Source organism: Pogona vitticeps, chromosome 2, assembly GCF_051106095.1.
Source record: "Pogona vitticeps strain Pit_001003342236 chromosome 2, PviZW2.1, whole genome shotgun sequence".
In the NCBI taxonomy this organism is placed as follows: Eukaryota; Metazoa; Chordata; class Lepidosauria; order Squamata; family Agamidae; genus Pogona; species Pogona vitticeps.
In genome coordinates this window covers 17,096,729-17,116,829 of record NC_135784.1, presented here as the reverse complement: position 1 = coordinate 17,116,829, position 20,101 = coordinate 17,096,729, and the positions used below count along the sequence as shown (strand labels likewise).

The following is a 20,101-nucleotide window of genomic DNA, read 5'->3' as shown; positions in this document are numbered from 1 at the left end:
TCACTGCCTTCCCAGCCCCAAATCATCTCCAGGCCCTTTTCATGTTGACCACACAGGAAATCTAGGTGCCACCTTGAAGAAGTACATTTTTTTCATTTGGCTTTCCTGGACGCTGGCCCCTTTCCTCACACATCTGTGGTTCTTCTGGGCGGCCAGAGAGAAAGACCAGCCAACCCCTCCGAGGGTTCCTGAATCCTTGCCTTTCTCTTCTTTCTGCTGGTTGCCACTTGGCTACCAAGGAGCTTGACGGAGAAAGGAGAAGAGGCCAGCTCTCTGCTCCACAGATTTAGAACAGGCGAGGGGAACTATCCAAAGTTGACTTCAACATTGCTGGTGGGGACATTTTCCTCTCTGCCCAAAATCTGCTTGGGGGGAGTGGGGACACCGAACTATACAAAGACAAGACATGCCCTGTGAGGAAAGGCGGAAAGAACTGGGCTGTTTAGCCTTGGGAAAAGAAGACTGAGGGGAGAGAGGATACCATTTTTCAAATACTTGAAAGGTTGTGATACAGAGGAGGGGCAAGGTGTGTTCTCGATCACCCTAGAGTGCAGGACACGCAACAAGGGGCTCAAGTTAAAAGAAGCCAGATTTCGGCTGGGTATCAGGGGAAAAACTCCTAATTGTTAGAGAAGTATGACAAGGGAACCTATGACCTCGAGAGGTGGTGAGTGCTCCCACACTGGAGGATTTCAAGAGAAATTTAGACAACTGTCTGGCAGATCTGCTTTGACTTGGGTTCCTGCATCAAGCAGGGGGTTGGACTTGATGGCCTTATACGAACCTTATTCTATGATTCTGAGAAATGGAAAGCAGAATAAATGCAGATAACTATATTTCCTGATTATAACAAACAAGAACCAGGAATGACGTTTGCATTCAAAGAAACCAAGACAAATCAGGAGAAACACCTTAATACAGCCAGCTCTTCGTGATACTCTACCATTATTTTCATTCTTAAAAAAGAAGAAGAAAATGGAAGGATTTCCATTCCATCACGCGGTAACAACAGAATAAGAAAAAGTCACAGGAATATTCATTCCTCCAAGACTCAATCCGTTCACAAATCTGACTCTAGAGCAAGTGGAGGGATTTAAACTGTACATCTGAACAGAGCTCCCTGGTGTAAGAGTTAGATGTAACATTTTCATCCACTGGCTACAGTAACTGCGTAAAGATCCCAATAAGTGAGGAATTCAAATAATCTTCAATAGACTTGAGATTTAAAGGGCTTTCTGAACATTAGCGATCACTTTCTGTGTAGGTTTCCCCTGTCTACACTTTGTCATGAGCCATAAGACATTGATTCCAAAGAATGTGGTGATGATATTTAACATGGATAAAATTAAATGCTTGATTACCTCTTCTTTCTCTTCTCTTACCATCTTGAAAAATTTATTAATTTAATAGCTGATATTATAATTTTTGTGTATAATTGCATGTTTTTCTTTATACATCTGGAAGCCGCCTAGAGTGGTCGCAAGACCAGATGGGCGGGGTATAAATAAAATTAAAAAAAAAAACAAAATAGATTCTAAATATTCCAAGATGTGTTGGAGATGCAATAAAGAATTAAGTACATATCTGCACTTATACTGGGAATGTGAAGTAATGCAAAAGGGTTGGAGGGATGTTTTTAATGAAATTAAGAGAAATATTGGAAGTCAGCATTGAAGTATCATTAAGAACAGCATCATTATTGTTAATAGATCATTATAAATAACTCAAAGAAAGAGATGATTATAAATATGGTAACAGCTGCAAGAAACTGGAGGAATTGATTTTTCAACCACATGAAATCTGAAATATTGCAATTAATGATAAACAGACATCTGAATTTAAGTTTTAAAAAGGAATGATAGAGAGTCATAAATTTAATGATATGAGGTGACTTTATAAATGCCATACTGAATAAAGGAAAAAGGGACAAGAGCCAAGTCAAGAATATACTGTATGTATTTTGGAAGGGTTAAGAGGTCTTTTAAAAGAGGAAGGAAACATTGCAAAATATATCTATGTATTGTTTTAGTGGATGGTCCCTGGGATGAGGGGTGCACTATTGTTTTGTTTTATTATATGTAAACAAATTAATTTTAATAAAAATATTAATATTAAAAACTATAAGACATCAATTCCAGTCTCCAGTGTGCACTGTCTGATGTCTCAGAAGATCTGAATTTTGAGAAAAATATTTGCTGCATTCTTGGCATTTGTAAGGCTTCTCACCAGTGTGGACAGCCTTGTGTTTCAGAAGCGTTGACTTGTGAGAAAAACACTTCCCACACTCTTGGCATTTGTACGGTTTGTGTCCAGTGTGGACTCTTTGGTGCTTGAGAAGGTTTGAATTGCGAGAAAAAAAATTCCCACAATCCTGGCATTTGTATGGTTTCTCTCCTGTGTGGACTCTCTGGTGCTCAAGAAGGTTTGAATTTCGAGAAAAACCTATCCCACACTCCTGGCATTTGTATGGTCTCTCTCCAGTGTGTACTGCCCGGTGTTGCAGAAGGGTTGACCTGCGAGAAAAACATTTCCCACATTCTTGGCATATGTATGGTTTCTCTCCAGTGTGCATTTTCTGGTGTTTTAGAAGATTTGAATTCTGAGCGAAACACTTCCCACACTCCTGGCATCTGTATGGTTTCTCTCCAGTGTGGACTCTCTGGTGCATCAGAAGGCTTGACCTGTGAGAAAAACATTTCCCACACTCTTGGCATTTGAATGGTTTCTCTCCAGTGTGGACTCTTTGGTGTTGAAGAAGGTGTGAATTCTTATCAAAACATTTCCCACACTCCTGGCAACTGTACAAATTCTTTCCTTTGTGGACTCTCTGGTGTACCTGAAGGAGGAAATTCATGTCCAAAGATCCCCCAAGCTCCTGATATTGGTGATTATTTGCTACTCCTCCAATGCTCTTGTGGCTCACAAGTTGTGGTTTCCTATCAAAACCTTTTCTGGATACTTTTTTTCTAAAAAGGAAATTTGCAGTGTGTAGCCTCTCATGAAGTGGACGTGCCACACCTTCAGCAAAACGTGTCCCAGACATGGTGGAAATGTAGGGCTCTTCTCTGGCGTAACTTTCCTGATCTGCTGGAAGAATAACATGCATAGAAGAGATTGAATCTCAAATGTGAGAGAATGAAGGTTCTGGAAGTGAAAAGGGTCTAAATCAGTGGTGGGTCCCCAGATGTTCTTGGCCTAAAACTCCCAGATGTCTTCATCCTTAGCCATGATTTCTGGGAGTTGCAGTCCAAGAACTGAGTTGGAACCAAAGGTTTGAAACCACTACTCAACCAGAATGAGGCATTTACCACCTTCTTGACCCATGCTGGATCTTCTTCGTGACAATGGGCAACCATCAAGTTACTAATGTAGTGAGCTGGACCCCGTAAAGTGTTTTGCCCACATCATGAATTCCTATGGTGCTGGATGGCATGGAGTCTACAATATTTCCACCAAGCAGGGACCATGTTTTCTTCCCCTGGCCCTGCCTAAATGACACACCAACCCCATGAGCTGATTGGAATTCGGTCACTGCCCTGGCTTGGCTATTACTGTTACCAGACTTTGCATGGATCTAGGAAACACTGAGAATTACCGAGAGGGGCCACAATCTATTAGTTTCCCACCCCTGTTTTAAAGCTCCAGAGAAAGTGTGACATGTCATAGAAATCCTCCTTCTGACAATCCAACTCTACTTCTCCTTATCAGTCTTGGCCGGCTGAGGCTGTGCTGGTACAGGACCAATTTCTGGAGGCTGTAATGTGGCTGGATGTGTGTGAATAAACTCAAATTAAATCCTAGGAAGATGGAGGCTCTTTGTGACAGTGGTTCCCAGGTCCAGATGTTGGGTAGGAGACCCGTTCTAGGTGGATTTGCATTCGCCCCGGAAAAAGGCTGGTGCGTCGTTTGGAAGGGGAGCTCCACTCCCCATTGTGTGTCACCACTGGCCAGGGTTGATCGGACCTTGGATTTAGACACGCTGGGAGACCGCCAGGAGTTCTCTGGCCCTGCCTAAATGACACACCAACCCCATGAGCTGGTTGGAATTCGGTCACTGCCCTGGCTTGGCTATTACTGTTACCAGACTTTGCATGAACCAAGGAAACACCGAAAATTACCGAGAGGGGTCCCAATCTAGCGGTTTCCCACCCCTGCTTAAAAGACCACCACCCCGCTCCAATGATCTAGTGTGAGGTGGGTCACTGCTGCCAATTGGATATTCCTGTTCTTGCGTTTAGTGTGAACCATGGAAACAGGGAGACTTACTGAGAGAAGCCATAGTCTGATGATTCTCCTCCATGACTTCCCTGTGGAGGGATCTCTGGTCCGGATCCAGCAGGGCCCATTCCTCTCGAGTGAAATTCACCGCCACCTCCTCAAAGGTCATCAGAGCCTGGCGAGAAAGAAAACGTTTCTTGCTCACCATTTAAAGAATCTGATACAATTTCCGAAGTTAAGAGAGGATGGGCGGAGTTTGTGTCTCAGGACTTCAAATGCTGTGGGTGGAACTCACAGTCTGCCTGCAGGAAGTTCCTCTTCACTAGGGATAGGAGGTCTGCAGACCCCACCTTCTCTCCGGGACAAAGGCCACATGCCTCTAAATCCCACTTCCTTGGGAAACTCAGCAAGAAGGATAGGGCTGTGTCCTTCAAATCCAGTTCCCCAAATTTCCCGTGGAGAGGGGCATTTTTACCTCCCTTGGGGTCGGGATCAGGTCGAGACATTGTCAATTAGGACCATTCAAGAATGTAAAGAAAACCAAGAAATTATAAAAAGAATGGACACAAAACACATCTAGATGGCATGTCTGGCTTCCACCGTCCTGATTTATATGGATGTAGAGGTCCCCAAAGTGAAAACGATTGTGTCGGAAACCTTCCAGGAAAAAAAGCTGATTTTATTTTAAAAGATATTGCTTTTCGTACTATTTCCCTATTTTAACCTTGGGGTGGCGGGAGTGGTCTTAGAGGGGGTTGCCTTTGAGGGACTCCATATTTTCCTTCTTGTTCCAGGTCCCGAATGAACATTTAAATAGAAAAAGGAGGAGCTACTAAAGGGCCCTTCCCATGTTCTTTCTTTCCCAAGAAGAAAACAGGATGAGATGATTTTCCCTGCCATTCTTTGTGCCCCACCTGATCATCCCCATCACAAAGAAGGGAGCGTGAACATCTTGTCTCCGGCATCGTTCCAGCCCCTGCAAGAGAAATTAAAAAGGAGCTCATAGATTTGTCTTGGCTTTTCAAATCTGATTAAGATATAATCCTTTCCCAACATGACTGGAATCATCTCAGTAAAAAGGAGAGATCTTTGCCATGATATGGAGGTTTTTAGGGTGTTTGGTTGCAAATGGGAGACCCATCTCCTCTTCCCCAATGAGCCACGAAAGCTGACTCACTCCCTCTGAGGCTCACCCGCCTCACAGGATTATTGTTCTGAGGACAAAGTGGTTAAGAAAAAAGCCAGGAGATCTTGAATCTATTATTGGAAGATGCACGAGACAGAAATACAATTGGTAAATAAATAAGCAAGCAAGAACATGCGAGGACCAACAGTCCAATCACTTTTGGTGTCGAGATTTGTACTGCTCATACTTTGCATTGTTTGGTCCAGCTGTTCCTCATTTCATTTGGATAAAAATATTTCTCTCATTTGATTTTCCGGGGACAATCTGAGATATATAAAATCTTTGAAGACTAAAAATTAAAACTCATTTCTGAACTACAGAAGGGACGAAGGGTGAAATATTATGTCCCCTCAAGACACAGTGAAAGAGAAAAGCAGATGAAGAATCTCTCACCTACTCCAGGGAAAGAGAGTGAATTTAAAGAAACACCCAGTCCCAGGAGGAATCCTTACCCTTCAAGGGGGAACCTCCATCATCATCATGTTTCTCCTGTCTTGGGAAAATATTCTTTCTGCTGTCCAATAGAGTCTTCTCTGTTGAAAGGAAATCGCACTGAACTCCCACTAAGAGGTTTCTGATCTGATTTAGCAGTCGAGGGTCCAAGCCATGGAATTTGGAAATGGAAAAGAAAAACAAAAAGGATAGGCAGAAATCTTGATGGATGAAGTTCTATTATGTGAGGAATAGCGGACACCTGTCCACTAGCAATGAGGGAGATTCTCCAACAATCTCTAGAATTGGGGCATATTTTCCCCAGCACGTGAATGGGTACAGAGACCATAAGCTTCCCGCCCCTACTTCACCATCATCAGAAAGAAAGGCTCTTACCTTCTCCTCTTCCTGCCTCTTCTCCTCTGCCTGACTCAGGAGGAAGCCTTCGGCCAGGGCCACCGCCTGGGAACTGGTCTCTGCTCCACATTCCCTCACCCAGCTGGACATCTCCGGGGGAAGGATGGCCAGGAACTGCTCCAAGATTATCAGGTCCAGGATCTGAGCCTTGGTGTGCCTTTCTGGCTTCAGCCACTGATGGCAAAGAAGGTGGAGTCCGGCACAAATCTTTCGGGGGCCTTCTGCCTGCTTGTAGGAGAACTCCCTAAAGCGCTGGCACGGGGCCTCTGAGTAGACTGTGTGTTCATCCAGGGTGCACTGCCTCTTTCTTTCCCACAACCCTGCACTCCTGCTGCTCTTGATGGTACAGAGATCTCTTCCACCGTCACCCATCTGTGATTCGTCTTCCAAGGAAGCCTCCCTACGGAGTCAAAGGAGACCACACCCAAATGTTCTCCCTTCTGCTAAAGCCCTGCACATCAAAATAAGGTTATTTTAACAATTTTTCAATAATCCTTACAACATGTGTGAACGTGAAATGTGGGGGAAAGGTCACCTTCCAAAAGGAAAGGCAGGCAAATGCCAAGGGGAAATCACCGATCCAGGGAATGGCCTTTAGCTGAAACCAGCACCTTTCCTAAACCTGAGGTGCAACAGGTACGATCTCTCTCGCATCAGTTAGTCTGTCAGCATTCAAAAGCAATCCTCACCCCAAGCCTGTAGCCACACACCCTTTTCCAATCCCTTCTCTTCTGGAAGAGTCTTCCTCAAGGACTATTACTAGATTACTCATCTCCTCCTGACCCTCCTGCCATCGCAGATCCAGAGCTGGGTCAGAGAATGGGGGGTCTGAGACCCCTGGATCCCAAATGGAAGCTCTGGCCGAAGAGTTCCCAAGGGAGGCAGCCAGGGCCCGAAAGGCAAAAAAAAAAAAAAAAAAAAAAAAAGGTCAGGTGAGGCTTACCTCCCACGTGAAGAACCCCTTTGACCCTCCTGGGGTTTCAGACTTTGGACCCCAGAAGCCCTCATGGCTCGTTGCAAGGGATGATGGGAATCTGAGTCCCAAACACCTGGCCGTCCAAAGTTCCCCATCTTTGGCATTTGGGTTCCAAAAATGGCTTTTGTTCACTTTGAGGGAAAGGAATCAGAAGGGCGTCTATCTGAAGCCCCCGGCATTCCTTGCTATCTTTCATATAGCCTAAAGCCGATTGCTGGCAAAGACACTTTTTTCTAAGTATGAAAAAATACAGAAATTCCACATGGGAAAGAAAGAGAAAGTCTCAAAGCCCAATACAGAAGTGAGATGGAGCAGAAATATATGTGTATGTATATGGGGGGGGGGGGAGAGAAAGAGAGAGAGAGTTTGACTAGATGACTCATAGGGTTCCCTTAAAGCTCTGTAAGTCTAGGCGTATTATTATACTATTGTCATCATCCTGACATGTTGTTCAGGCAATGGGGATGTATGGCAATCTCTTCAGGTGTGTTGAACCTGATGCAGACCTGGCATGCATAACCGAGACGTGGATTAGTGGGGAGGGTGCCCCTCCCCTGGCTCTCATCTGCCCGCCCGGTTATGCTGTCCAGCACCAGGGTAGACTGGAGGGGCGGGGAGGGGGAGTAGCCATTGTTTACAAATCCATCTTAGAGGTTACTAGGCGTTCCTCGGTGGTAAAGCCAGGCCTAGAGGCACTCCACGTGTCGATTGGGGCCAGGGATGGCATTGGGATTTTGCTGGGTTACCACGCTCCCCGTGATCCAGCCATTTCCCTGCCGGAGCTGGCCGACTTTGTCTCCGCGGCATTACTGGGGTCCCCGAGGCTTTTGGTCTTGGGTGACTTCAATGTGCGTGCGGGGGCAGAGACCACTGGGCCAGCTCTTGAGTTCCTGGAAACCATGGCTTCCTTGAACATGTCCCAACATGTTATCGGCCCCACCCACGTGGGAGGCCATACGTTAGACCTGGTTTTTACCACTACGTGGAACAAGCGTGATCTGATGGTGACTGACCTCGTGTCGGTCCCCTTGTCATGGTCAGATCACCACCTAATAAAATGCAACCTTTCAGTGGCACTTCCCCCTCGCGGGGAGCAGGGATCTATTTCTATGGTCCGCCCTCGAAGGCTACTGGATCCGGCCGGATTCCAGGATGCTATGAGAGGGGTTACGGCTGACCTGGCCAGCGCCCCTGTCGAGGCTCTGGTTGACAGCTGGTCCACTGCTGCCGCCAGGGCCGTAGACATGATCGCGCCTAAGTGCCCTCTCCGCCGCCGAACTCGCACGGCGCCCCGGTTCAACCAGGAGCTTCGAGCGATGAAGCGATATAGGAGAAGGCTAGAGCGTAGGTGGAGGAAGAACCCGACGGATTTTAATTGGATAGCTGTCAGGGTCGCAACTAACCTTTACCTAACTAAGGTAAAGGCTGCATGTCGATCATTCTTCGCTAACCGGATAAGCGAAGCATCAAATCAGCAGGCGGAGCTGTTCCGTATAGTGCGCGACCTATCCGGAACTGGTTCGGGTGATAGGCCTCCCCCTAGTTTTTCGCCTGACCAGTTTGCAGCCTTTTTTAAAGCTAAAGTGGAGGCCATCCGCCGGGACCTCTCTCCGTTTTTGAATACAGTGAGTCGAGCAGAGATGTCCAGCGCTCCGTCTTGCCCGGTGACCTTTGACTCCTTTCAGCCTGTCATCCCTGATACTGTGGCCAAGGTGCTTGACCGCTGTCGTGCCACCACCTCCTCCTTGGACCCTTGCCCGGCCTGGCTAATCAAAGCAGCCAGGCCGATAACAACTGAATGGGCCACTGCAATAATAAATGGGTCTTTCCTTGAGGGCAGGTTTCCCTCTGCCCTCAAGGAGACACTCATTAGGCCCATAAGAAAGAAACCTAGCTTGGCGGCGGACGAAATTGGCAATTATAGGCCCGTCGCCAATGTTTCTTTCATGAGCAAAGTGGTGGAGAGGGTGGTGGCCGACCAGCTTCAGGCATACTTGGATGAAACAGATGCCTTGGATCCATTCCAGTCGGGCTTCAGGCCGCGCCACGGTACAGAGACGGCATTGGTCGCCCTGTATGATGACCTGTTGAGGGAGGCCGACAGGGGAAAAGTGTCTCTGTTGGTCCTCCTCGACATCTCAGCGGCCTTTGATACCGTCGACCACGGTATCCTCCTGGGGAGGCTCTCCGAGTTGGGAATTGGTGGCTCGGCTCTTGCCTGGCTCCGTTCCTTCTTGGAGGACCGTCCCCAGAGAGTCCAGCTTGGGGAGAGTGTCTCGGCCCCGTGGAGTCTCAATTGTGGGGTGAGAGCTGGACCATAAAGAAAGCAGACCGCCGAAGAATTGATGCCTTTGAATTGTGGTGCTGGAGGAGGCTCTTGAGAATCCCCTGGACTGCAAGGAGAACAAACCTATCAGTTCTAAAGGAAATCAACCCTGAATGCTCACTTGAAGGACAGATCCTGAAGCTGAGGCTCCAGTACTTTGGCCATCTCATGAGAAGAAAAGAGTCCTTGGAAAAAACCTTGATGTTAGGAAGGTGTGATGGCAAGAGGAGAAGGGGACGACCGAGGATGAGATGGCTGGACAGTGTCTGCGAAGCAACCAACATGAACCTGACACAACTCCGGGAGGCAGTAGAAGACAGGAGGGCCTGGCGTGCTCTGGTCAATGGGGTCACGAAGAGTCGGACACGACTAAACGACTAAACACACACACACAGGGGTCGATCATCTCCCCAATGCTGTTTAACATCTATATGAGGCCGCTGGGTGGGGTCATCCGGGGATGTGGGGCTTCGTGTCACCAATATGCTGATGACACCCAGCTCTACATCTCCTTTTCACCTGATACAGGTGATGCTGTCCTGTCCCTTCAGCGCTGCCTGGAGGCCATACTGGGATGGATGCAGGAGAATGGGCTGAGGCTGAACCCGGACAAGACGGAAGTTCTGAGGGTGGGTGGCCCCGTGGTTAGCGGCTTGGGGGACTCTCTCACATTTGGGGGGGGCAACTCTGGCCGCGAAGAGTGGGGTCCACAGTTTGGGCATACATCTGGACCCGATGCTCACCATGAAAACACAGGTGGCGTCGGTAGTCCGTACCGCCTTTTTCCATCTTTGGCGGATTGCCCGGCTGCGGCCCTATCTCGACACGGGGGCACTCACTACCTTGGTGCATGCGCTCGTAATCTCAAGATTAGACCACTGTAACGCGCTCTACGTGGGGCTGCCTTTGAGGCTGATGCGGAAAATTCAGGTGGTGCAGAATGCTGCGGCCAGACTCCTTACCGGAGTGAGAAAATACCAACACATTTCTCCAGCGCTGGCCGCATTGCACTGGCTGCCCATCCGTTTCCGCATCGACTTCAAAGTTTTAATGCTTACTTATAAGGCCCTAAACGGTTTAGGACCTCGATACTTGGCGGAACGCCTGCTCCCACCTAGGTCTACCCGGTTCACCCGCGCGAGTCTGGAGGTGAGGCTGAGGAGCCTGACGCCGAGAGAGGCCCGGAAGGAGAAGACACGAAACCGGGCCTTCTCGGCGGTGGCTCCTCGCCTATGGAACAACCTTCCTCCAGAGATTCGCGCGGCCCCTACGCTGGGTGTTTTTAAAACTCAATTAAAAACATGGTTATACATCCAGGCCTTCCCTCCAATCAATTCCTGATCCCTTTTCTAATTTTCCTTATATTCCTTTTTGTCTGCTGTGATTGTAATTATTATTTATGTTTATGCACATGTTTTTTAATTGTATTTTATTCTTATTATATGCTGGAAGCCGCCTAGAGTGGACTTATAGTCCAGATAGGCGGGATATAAATTCAATAAATAATAATAATAATAATAATAACCTAAACAGTTTACTTCGAACTGGCTCGACCCTTCCCTTTTTCTGTTCCTTGCTGCGATGTTTCATTTTTTTCAGACTTCAAATACATTTATTTTTCTCTCTGGTTTTCAGGGTTTGGGCTGCCTGATAGAAGAAAGAGGTTATCTTCCTGACTACCCCCCCCCCTCCCTGACTCCTTGCCCTTCTGGAAGAGAACCGAAGTTCTTCCCAGGGCAGACATTTTCTGGGGGGGGGGGTTTCCAGCCTTTCCCCTCTTCCTAATTTTATTCTCCATTCTTCTCTTTTTTGGGGGGGGGTGTCATCGTTAGGAGCAAAAACAGATCCCTTCCGACATCAGGTGCTGGGGAGGGGGCAGCCCCTTCCTCCGTCTGCATCGGTCTCCCCTGCTCCCCCCCCCAATTCAACCGGCTTCTTATGTGGAGGGAGGGACACGGGGTCCTTGGCCTCAGGCGGCAAAATCTCTTGGGCCGCCCTGCTCTTTAAGGCACCTCTCTTGACCAAAAGGCCCGGCTTAATTTGGGGGGGGGGCAGAACACCCCTTTACCTCCCACCCACCCACCCCGGTCCCCCCTCCACTAAACCCTCCCCTGCGACCCGAGCAGAGGGACTCACCGCCACCCCGTCTCTGGGCTCCCTGGGGCGGCCTCGGGAGGGAGACGAGCTCCGCAGGAAGACTCAAGTCCCCTTGGAGGAACCAAAGCCCCCCCGTTTCCCTCCGGAAGAAAAAAAGGGAAGACAGCCGGGGGGGGGGGGAACTTTTATGTGACAGGAACACTTCCTGTGGAGGCCTCGCTGCTTCCTGCAGTCGACGCTACCTCCCTTTCTAGGAAGAGAACCTCTATGCACTTAACCCTTCGAGAGAACAGGCAGGAAGAAACATCCCCTGCACCGACTTGTGCGTTGGCTTCTCAGATTAACTGGGATCTCTGGCTCCCACCTGGTTTGGGAGGAAAAGGGCCGCGTGTCCCTCCCTCCACATAGGAAGCCAGCCCTTCCTTAACCTGTAAATCTCTTTCGCTGCCCCCCCTTCTTTCTCCTCAGATTTATTTATTTATTTATTTAATTTATATGCCGCCCACAGTACCCAGAGGTCTCTGGGTGGCTTATAACAATTAAAATTCAATATAGTAAAACATAACATAATCAAAAGACAATTAAAAGACAATTAAAATTGCCATCAGACCCACAGCTAATATTATTTCAATTAAAAGCCTTCTGGAACAGGAAGGTTTTGACCTGGTGCGAAATGTCATCAGCGTTGGCGCCAGACGAATCTCAGTCGGGAGGGCATTCCATAGTCTGGGGGCAGCTGCCGAAAAGGCACTTTGTCTACAAGCCGTCCCTCTTACCACCTTAAGGGACGGCTCTTTCAAAAGGGCCCCCTGGCTAGATCTTAACTGCCGGGTAGGCTCATATGGAAGGAGGCGGTCCATTCCCACCCCAACCTGGTCCCGAACCACCTCCTCCGTTTCCAAGAATTCCATTTTGATGCTCCTGAACTTTCCTCTTCCTTTTCTCCCTGGTCTCCTTTGGTGCCCATCTCGGCTTGTCCTTCCCATCTGGTGACTGAAGCCAAGGAGGATTCCTGGCAAGGACCACCCAGACCCAGCCGTTTTCCTTCCCTGGGCACATGGATGAGCGTCCACAGTTCCTCCTTCTTGGGGAAAGGAAGAGAAGCTCCTCAAAAAGCCCAGGATCTGCTAAGGAGAGAAACCTCCCCCTGCTTTACCTTCTCTTTGTCCCCCCCCCCCGACCTCTCACTGCCTTCCCAGCCCCAAATCATCTCCAGGCCCTTTTCATGTGGACAACACAGGAACCTCGGTGCCACCTTGAAGAATAAGTGCATTTTTTTTTCATTTGGCACAGGCTTTCCTGGACGGTGGACCCCCTTCCTCACAGATCCGTGGTTCTTCTGGGCGGCCAGAGAGAAAGACCAGCCACCCCCTCCGAGGGTTCCTGAATCCTCGCCTTTCTCCTCTTTCTGCTACGGCCACTTGGCTACCAAGGAGCTTGACGGAGAAAGGAGAAGAGGCCAGCTCTCTGCTCCACAGATTTGACTTCAACATCGCTGGTGGGGACATTTTCCTCTCTGCCCAAAATCTGCTTGGGGGGAGTGGGGACACCGAACGATTCAAAGACAAGACATGCCCTGTGAGGAAAGGCTGAAAGAACTGGGCTGTTTAGCCTTGAGAAAAGATGACTGAGGGGTGATAGGATAGCATTTTTCAAATACTTGAAAGACTGTGATACAGAGCAGGGGCAGGGTCTGTTCTCGATCACCCTAGAGTGCAGGACACGCAACAAGGGGCTGAAGTTAAAGGAAGCCAGATTTCGGCTGGGTATCAGGGGAAAATACTCCTAAGTGTTAGAGAAGTACGACAAGGGAACCAACGACCTCGAGAGGTGGTGAGTGCTCCCACACTGGAGGCATTCAAAAGAATTTTAGACAACATCTGCTTTGATTTGGGTTCCTGCATTGAGCAGAGGGTTGGACCTGATGGCCTTATAGGACCCTTAATCTGTGATTCTGAGAAATGGAAAGCAGAATAAATGCAGATAACTATGTTTCCCGATTATAACAAACAAGAACCAGGAATGACATTTGCATTCAATGAAACCAAGACAAAGTCAGGAGACACACCTTAATACAGCCAGCTCTTCGCGATACTATACCATTATTTTTATTTTAAAAAAAGAAGAAGAAAATGGGGGATTTCCATTCCATCACACAGTAACAGCAGAATAAGAAAAAGTCACAAGAATCTTCATTCCTACAAGACTCGATCCGTTCAAAAATCTGACTCTAGAGCAACTGGAGGGATTTAAACTGTAGAGCTGAACAGAGCTCCCTGGTGTAAGAGTTAGATGTAACATTTTCATCCACTGGCTACAGAAACTGCATAAACTTCCCAATAAGCGAGGAAGAATTCAAATAATCTTGAATAGACTAGAGATTTAAAGGGCTTTCTGAACATCAGCAATCACTTTCTGTGTAGGTTTCCCCTGTCTACACTTTGTCATGAGTCATAAGACATTGATTCCAAACAATGTGGTGATGATATTTAACATGGACAAAATTAAATGCTTGATTACCTCTTCTTTCTCTTCTCCTACCATCTTGAATAATTTATTAATTTATTAGCTGATGTTATAATTTTTGTGTATAACTGCATGTTTTTCTTTATACATCTGGAAGCCCCCTAGAGTGGTCACAAGACCAGATGGGCGGGGTATAAATAAAATTAAAAACAAAAACAAAATAGATTCTAAATATTCCAAGATGTGTTGGAGATGCAATAAAGAATTAAGTACATATCTGCACTTATACTGGGAATGTGAAGTAATGCAAAGGGGTTGGAGGGATGTTTTTAATGAAATTAAGAGAAATATTGGAAGTCAACATTGAAGTGTCATTAAGAACAGCATCATTATTGTTAATAGATCATTATAAATAACTCAAAGAAAGAGATGATTATAAATATGGTAACAGCTGCAAGAAACTGGAGGAATTGATTTTTCAACCACATGAAATCTAAAATATTGCAATTAATGATAAACAGACATCTGAATTTAAGTTTTAAAAATGAATGATAGAGAGTCATAAATTTAATGATATGAGGTGACTTTATAAATGCCATACTGAATAAAGGAAAAAAGCGCAAGAGGCAAGTCAAGAATATATGTATTTTTAGAATGGTTAAGAGGTCTTTTAAAAGAGGAAGGAAACATTGCAAAATGTATCTATGTATTGTTTTAGTGGATGGTCCCTGGGATGAGGGGTGCACTATTGTTTTGTTTTATTATATGTAAACAATATAATTTTAATAACAATATTATTATTAAAAACTATAAGACATCAATTCCAGTCTCCAGTGTGCATTGTCTGATGTCTCAGAAGATCTGAATTTTGAGAAAAATATTTGCTGCATTCTTGGCATTTGTAAGGCTTCTCACCAGTGTGGACAGCCTTGTGTTTCAGAAGCGTTGACTTGTGAGAAAAACACTTCCCACATTCTTGGCATTTGTACGGTTTGTGTCCAGTGTGGATTCTTTGGTGCTTGACAAGGTTTGAATTGCGAGAAAAAAAATTCCCACAATCCTGGCATTTGTACGGTTTCTCTCCTGTGTGGACTCTTTGGTGCTCAAGAAGGTTTGAATTTCGAGAAAAACCTATCCCACACTCCCTGCATTTGTATGGTCTCTCTCCAGTGTGGACTGCCCGGTGTTGTAGAAGGGTTGAACTGCGGGAAAAACATTTCCCACATTCTTGGCATATGTATGGTTTCTCTCCAGTGTGCATTTTCTGGTGTTTTAGAAGATTTGAATTCTGAGCGAAACATTTCCCACACTCCTGGCATCTGTATGGTTTCTCTCCAGTGTGGACTCTTTGGTGTTGAAGAAGGTGTGAATTCTTATCAAAACATTTCCCACACTCCTGACAACTGTACAAATTCTTTCCTTTGTGGACTCTCTGGTGTACCTGAAGGAGGAAATTCATGTCCCAAGATCCCCCAAGCTCCTGATATTGGTGATTATTTGCTACTCCTCCAATGCTCTTGCGGCTCACAAGTTGTGGTTTCCTATCAAAACCTTTTCTGGATACTTTTTGTCTGAAAAGTAAGTTTGCAGTGTGTAGCCTCTCATGAAGTGGACGTGCCACATCTTCAGCAAAATGTGTCCCAGACATGGTGGAAATGTAGGGCTCTTCTCTGGCGTAACTTTCCTGATCTGCTGGAAGAATAACATGCATAGAAGAGATTGAATCTCAAATGTGATAGAATGAAGGTTCTTGAAGTGAAAACGGTCTAAATCAGTGGTGGGTCCCCAGATGTTCTTGGCTTAAAACTCCCAGATGTCTTCATCACTAGCCATGATTTCTGGAGTTGCAGTCCAAGAACTGAGTTGGAACCAAAGGTTTGAAACCACTACTCAAGCAGAATGAGGCATTTACCACCTCCTTGACCCATGCTGGATCTTCGTGACGATGGGCAACCATCAAGTTACTAATGTAGTGAGCTGGACCCCATAAAGTGTTTTGCCCACATCATGAATTCCTATGGTGCTGGATGGCATGGAGTCTACAATATTTCCACCAAGCAGGGACCATGTTTTCTTCCCCTGGCCCTGCCTAAATGACACACCAACCCCATGAGCTGGTTGGAATTCGGTCACTGCCCTGGCTTGGCTATTACTGTTACCAGACTTTGCATGGATCTAGGAAACACTGAGAATTACCGAGAGGGGCCACAATCTAGCAGTTTCCCACCCCTGTTTTAAAGCTCCAGAGAAAGTGTGACATGTCATAGAAATCCTCCTTCTACTCCTGACAATCCAACTCTACTTCTCCTTCTCAGTCTTGGCTGGCTGAGGCTGTGCTGGTACAGGACCAATGTCTGGAGGCTGTAATGTGGCTGGATGTGTGTGAATAAACTCAAATTAAATCCTAGGAAGATGGAGGCTCTTTGGGACAATGGTTCCAAGTTCCAGATGTTGGGTGGGAGACCCGTTCTAGGTGGATTTGCATTCGCCCCGGAAAAAGGCTGATGTGTAGTTTGGAAGGGGAGCTCCACTCCCCATTGTGTGTCACCACGGAACAGACCTTGGTTTCAGACAGGCTGGGAGGCCGCCAGGAATTCTCTGGCCATGCTTAAATGACACACCAACCCCATGAGCTGGTTGGAATTTGGTCACTGCCCTGGCTTGGCTATTACTGTTACCAGACTTTGCATGAACCAAGGAAACACCGAGAATTACCGAGAGGGTCCCAATCTAGCAGTTTCCCACCCCTGCTTAAAAGACCACTACAGTGGGGTCTCTACTTAAGAACGTCTCTACTTAAGAACAATCCAACTTAAGAACAGCTCCATTTGCTAAATTTTGCTTCTACTTGAGAACAGAAATCCAAGATAAGAACAGGAAAAAAAACCTTTCCTGCTCTTTTTTTAACCTTAGGTCATCTTAGGTTAAAAAAAAATTCTCCCCCTAGTGGTAGAGTACGTATTAACCAGCTTTGCATTAGTTCCTATGGGAACTAATGCTTCAATGTACAAACACACCTCTACATAACAAAAAAACAGCCAGAACGGATTAATTGGTTTTCAGTCCATTCCTATGGGAAATTTTGCTTCAACTTAAGAACGTTTCAACTTAAGAACACCATTCCAAAATGGATTAAGTTCTTAAGTAGAGGTTCCACTGTAGTTTCTATGGACGGAAAAGAGCAGATACGGATTAAATGATTTTCAATGCATTCCTATGGGAAATGCAGATTCAACATAAGAACTTTTCAACTTGAGAACCACCTTCCAATACAGATTAAGTTCTTAAGTAGAGACCCCACTGTACCCCGCTCCAATGATCTAGTGTGAGGCGGGTCACTGCTGCAAATTGCATATTCCTGTTCTTGCGTTTAGTGTGAACCAGGGAAACAGGGAGACTTACTGAGAGAAGCCATAGTCTGATGATTCTCCGCCATGACGTCCCTGTGGAGGGATCTCTGGTCTGGATCCAGCAGGGCCCATTCCTCTCGGGTGAAGTTCACCGCCACTTCCTCAAAGGTCATCAGAGCCTGGCGAGAAAGAACACGTTTCTTGCTCACCATTTAAAGAATCTGATACAATTTCTGAAGTTAAGAGAGGATGGACAGAGTTTGTGTCTCAGGACTTCAAATGCTGTGGGTGGAACTCACAGTCTGCCTGCAGGAAGTTCCTCTTCACGAGGGATAGGAGGTCTGTGGACCCCACCTTCTCTCCGGGAGAAAGGCCACATGCCTCTAAATCCCACTTCCTTGGGAAATTCAGCAAGAAGGAGAGGGCCGTCTCCTTGAAGTCCAGTTCTCCAAATTTCCCGTGGAGAGGGGCATTTTTACCTCCCTTGGGGTCGGGATCAGGTCGAGACATTGTCAATTAGGACCATTCAAGAATGTAAAGAAAACCAAGAAATTATAAAAAGAATCGGCGCAAAACACATCCAGATGGCATGTCTAGCTTCCACCGTCCTGATTTATACGGATGTAGATGTTCCCAAAGTGAAAACTACTGCGTCGGGAACCTTCCAGGAAAAAAAAGAGCTGATTTTATTTTAAAAGAAATTACTTTTCGTACTATTTGGGGTGGCGGGAGTGGTCTTAGAGGGGGTTGCCTCTGAGGAACTCTATATTGTCCTTCTTGTGGATATATTGAATATATGGTCATTCCCTCGTGGCGCAGTGGTTAAACCGCTGTACTGCAGCCCAAACTGTGCTCATGACCTGGGGTTCAAATCCCAGGTAGCCGGCTCAAGGTTGACTCAGCCTTCTATCCTTCTGAGGTTGGTAAAATGAGTACCCAGCTCGCGCGGGGGGGGGGGGGGGCAATGTGTAGCCTGCATAATTAAATTGTAAACTGCCCAGAGAGTGTTTGAAGCACTATGGAGCTGGTATATAAGCAGCACGCGTTGCTTTTGCTTTGCTTTTTGTTCCAGGTCCCGAATGAACACCTAAATAGAAAAAGGAGGAGCTGCTAAAGGGCCCTTCTCATGTTCTTTCTTTCCCAAGAAGAAAACAGGATGAGATGATTTCCCCTGTCATTCTTTGTGCCCCACCTGATCATCCCCATCACAAAGAAGAGAGAATGAACATCTTGTCTCCGGCATCGTTCCAGCCCCTGCAAGAGAAATTAAAAAGGAGCTCATAGACTCGTCTTGGCTTTTCAGATCTGATTAGGGTATAACCCTTTCCCAACATGTCTGGAATCATCCCACTGTATGGAGGTTTTTAGGGTGTTTAGTTGGAAATGGGAGACCCATCTCCTCTTCCCCAATGAGCCACGAAAGTTGACTCCCTCACTCTGAGGCTCACCCGCCTCACAGGATTATTGTTCTGAGGACAAAGTGGTTAAGAAAAAAGCCAGGAGATCTTGAATCTATTATCGGAAGATGCAAGGGACAGAAATACAATTGGTAAATAAATACATAGGCAAGAACATGCGAGGACTAACAGTCCAATCAGTTTTGGTGTCGAGATTTGTGCTGCTCATACTTTGCATTTTTTTGGTCCAGCTGTTTCTCATTTCATTTGGGTAAAAATATTTCTCTCACTTGATTTTCTGGGGACAATCTGAGATATATAAAATCTTTGAAGACTGAACATTAAAACACATTTCTGAACTACAGAAGGGAAGTATGATGAAATACAGTGGTGCCCCGCATAGTGAGGTTAATCCATTCTGGATTAACCATCGCTATGGGGAAACATCGCTATACGGATAGGAAAATGCCATAGGAACGCATTAAACTTAGTTTAATGCGTTTCAATGGCTTCTAAACATACCGTTAAGTGATGTTTCCTCATAGTGCCGCCATTTTGCGCCCTCGGTAAGCGAGGGCAGGGCGCGAAAATGGTTGCAGCGGCCATTTTGGGTCGTCCGGCAGCCATTTTGGAACCGCCGAACAGCTGATTTCCCGACATCGCAATGCGAAGATCGGTAAGCGAAACGCTTACCAATCGTCGCAATGCGATTTCTGGCCATACAGACCATCGGTATGCGATCGCATTAGCAATCTCAAAAAAGAGATTGTTATGCAAATTCGGCGTTAGATGGTGCGCTCGTTAAGCGAGGCACCACTGTACTATGTCCCCTCAAGACACAGTGAAAGAGAAAAGCAGATGAAGAATCTCTCACCTACTCCAGGGAAAGAGAGTGAATTTAAAGAAACACCCAGTCCCAGGAGGAATCCTTACCCTTCAAGGGGGAACCTCTACCATCATCATGTTTCTCCTGTCTTGGGAAAATATTATTTCTGCTGTCCAGTAGAGTCTTCTCTATTGCAAGGAAATCACACTGAACTCCCACTAAGAGGTTTCTGGTCTGATTTAGCAGTCGAGGGTCCAAGCCATGGAATTTGGAAATGGAAAAGAAAAACAAAAAGGATAGGCAGAAATCATGATGAAGTTCTGTCCACTAGCAATGGGGGAGATTCTCCAACAATCTCTAGAATTGGGGCATATTTTCCCCAGCACCTGAATGGGTACAGAGACCATAAC

The 20,101-nt window shown here is 46.4% G+C and overlaps 1 protein-coding gene across 1 annotated transcript in view; it reads right to left on the bottom strand.

The window, feature by feature from the left end:
• Window positions 1–1,622: 1,622 nt before the first annotated feature.
• LOC110070975 (uncharacterized) overlaps window positions 1,623–20,101 on the bottom strand; it is a 23,000-nt gene continuing 4,521 nt past the window's right edge. The window contains exons 3-12 of the mRNA XM_078386803.1: window positions 19,799–19,925; window positions 18,661–18,722; window positions 17,521–17,647; window positions 14,938–15,810; window positions 7,197–7,350; window positions 6,233–6,653; window positions 5,857–5,983; window positions 5,133–5,194; window positions 4,267–4,393; window positions 1,623–3,087 (exon numbers count right to left, since the gene is read on the bottom strand). Of these exons, the coding sequence (XP_078242929.1) occupies window positions 2,129–3,087; window positions 4,267–4,393; window positions 5,133–5,194; window positions 5,857–5,983; window positions 6,233–6,653; window positions 7,197–7,350; window positions 14,938–15,810; window positions 17,521–17,647; window positions 18,661–18,722; window positions 19,799–19,925 (3,039 nt within the window). The 3' untranslated portion in view covers window positions 1,623–2,128. The remainder of the gene's footprint in view (window positions 3,088–4,266; window positions 4,394–5,132; window positions 5,195–5,856; window positions 5,984–6,232; window positions 6,654–7,196; window positions 7,351–14,937; window positions 15,811–17,520; window positions 17,648–18,660; window positions 18,723–19,798; window positions 19,926–20,101) is intronic.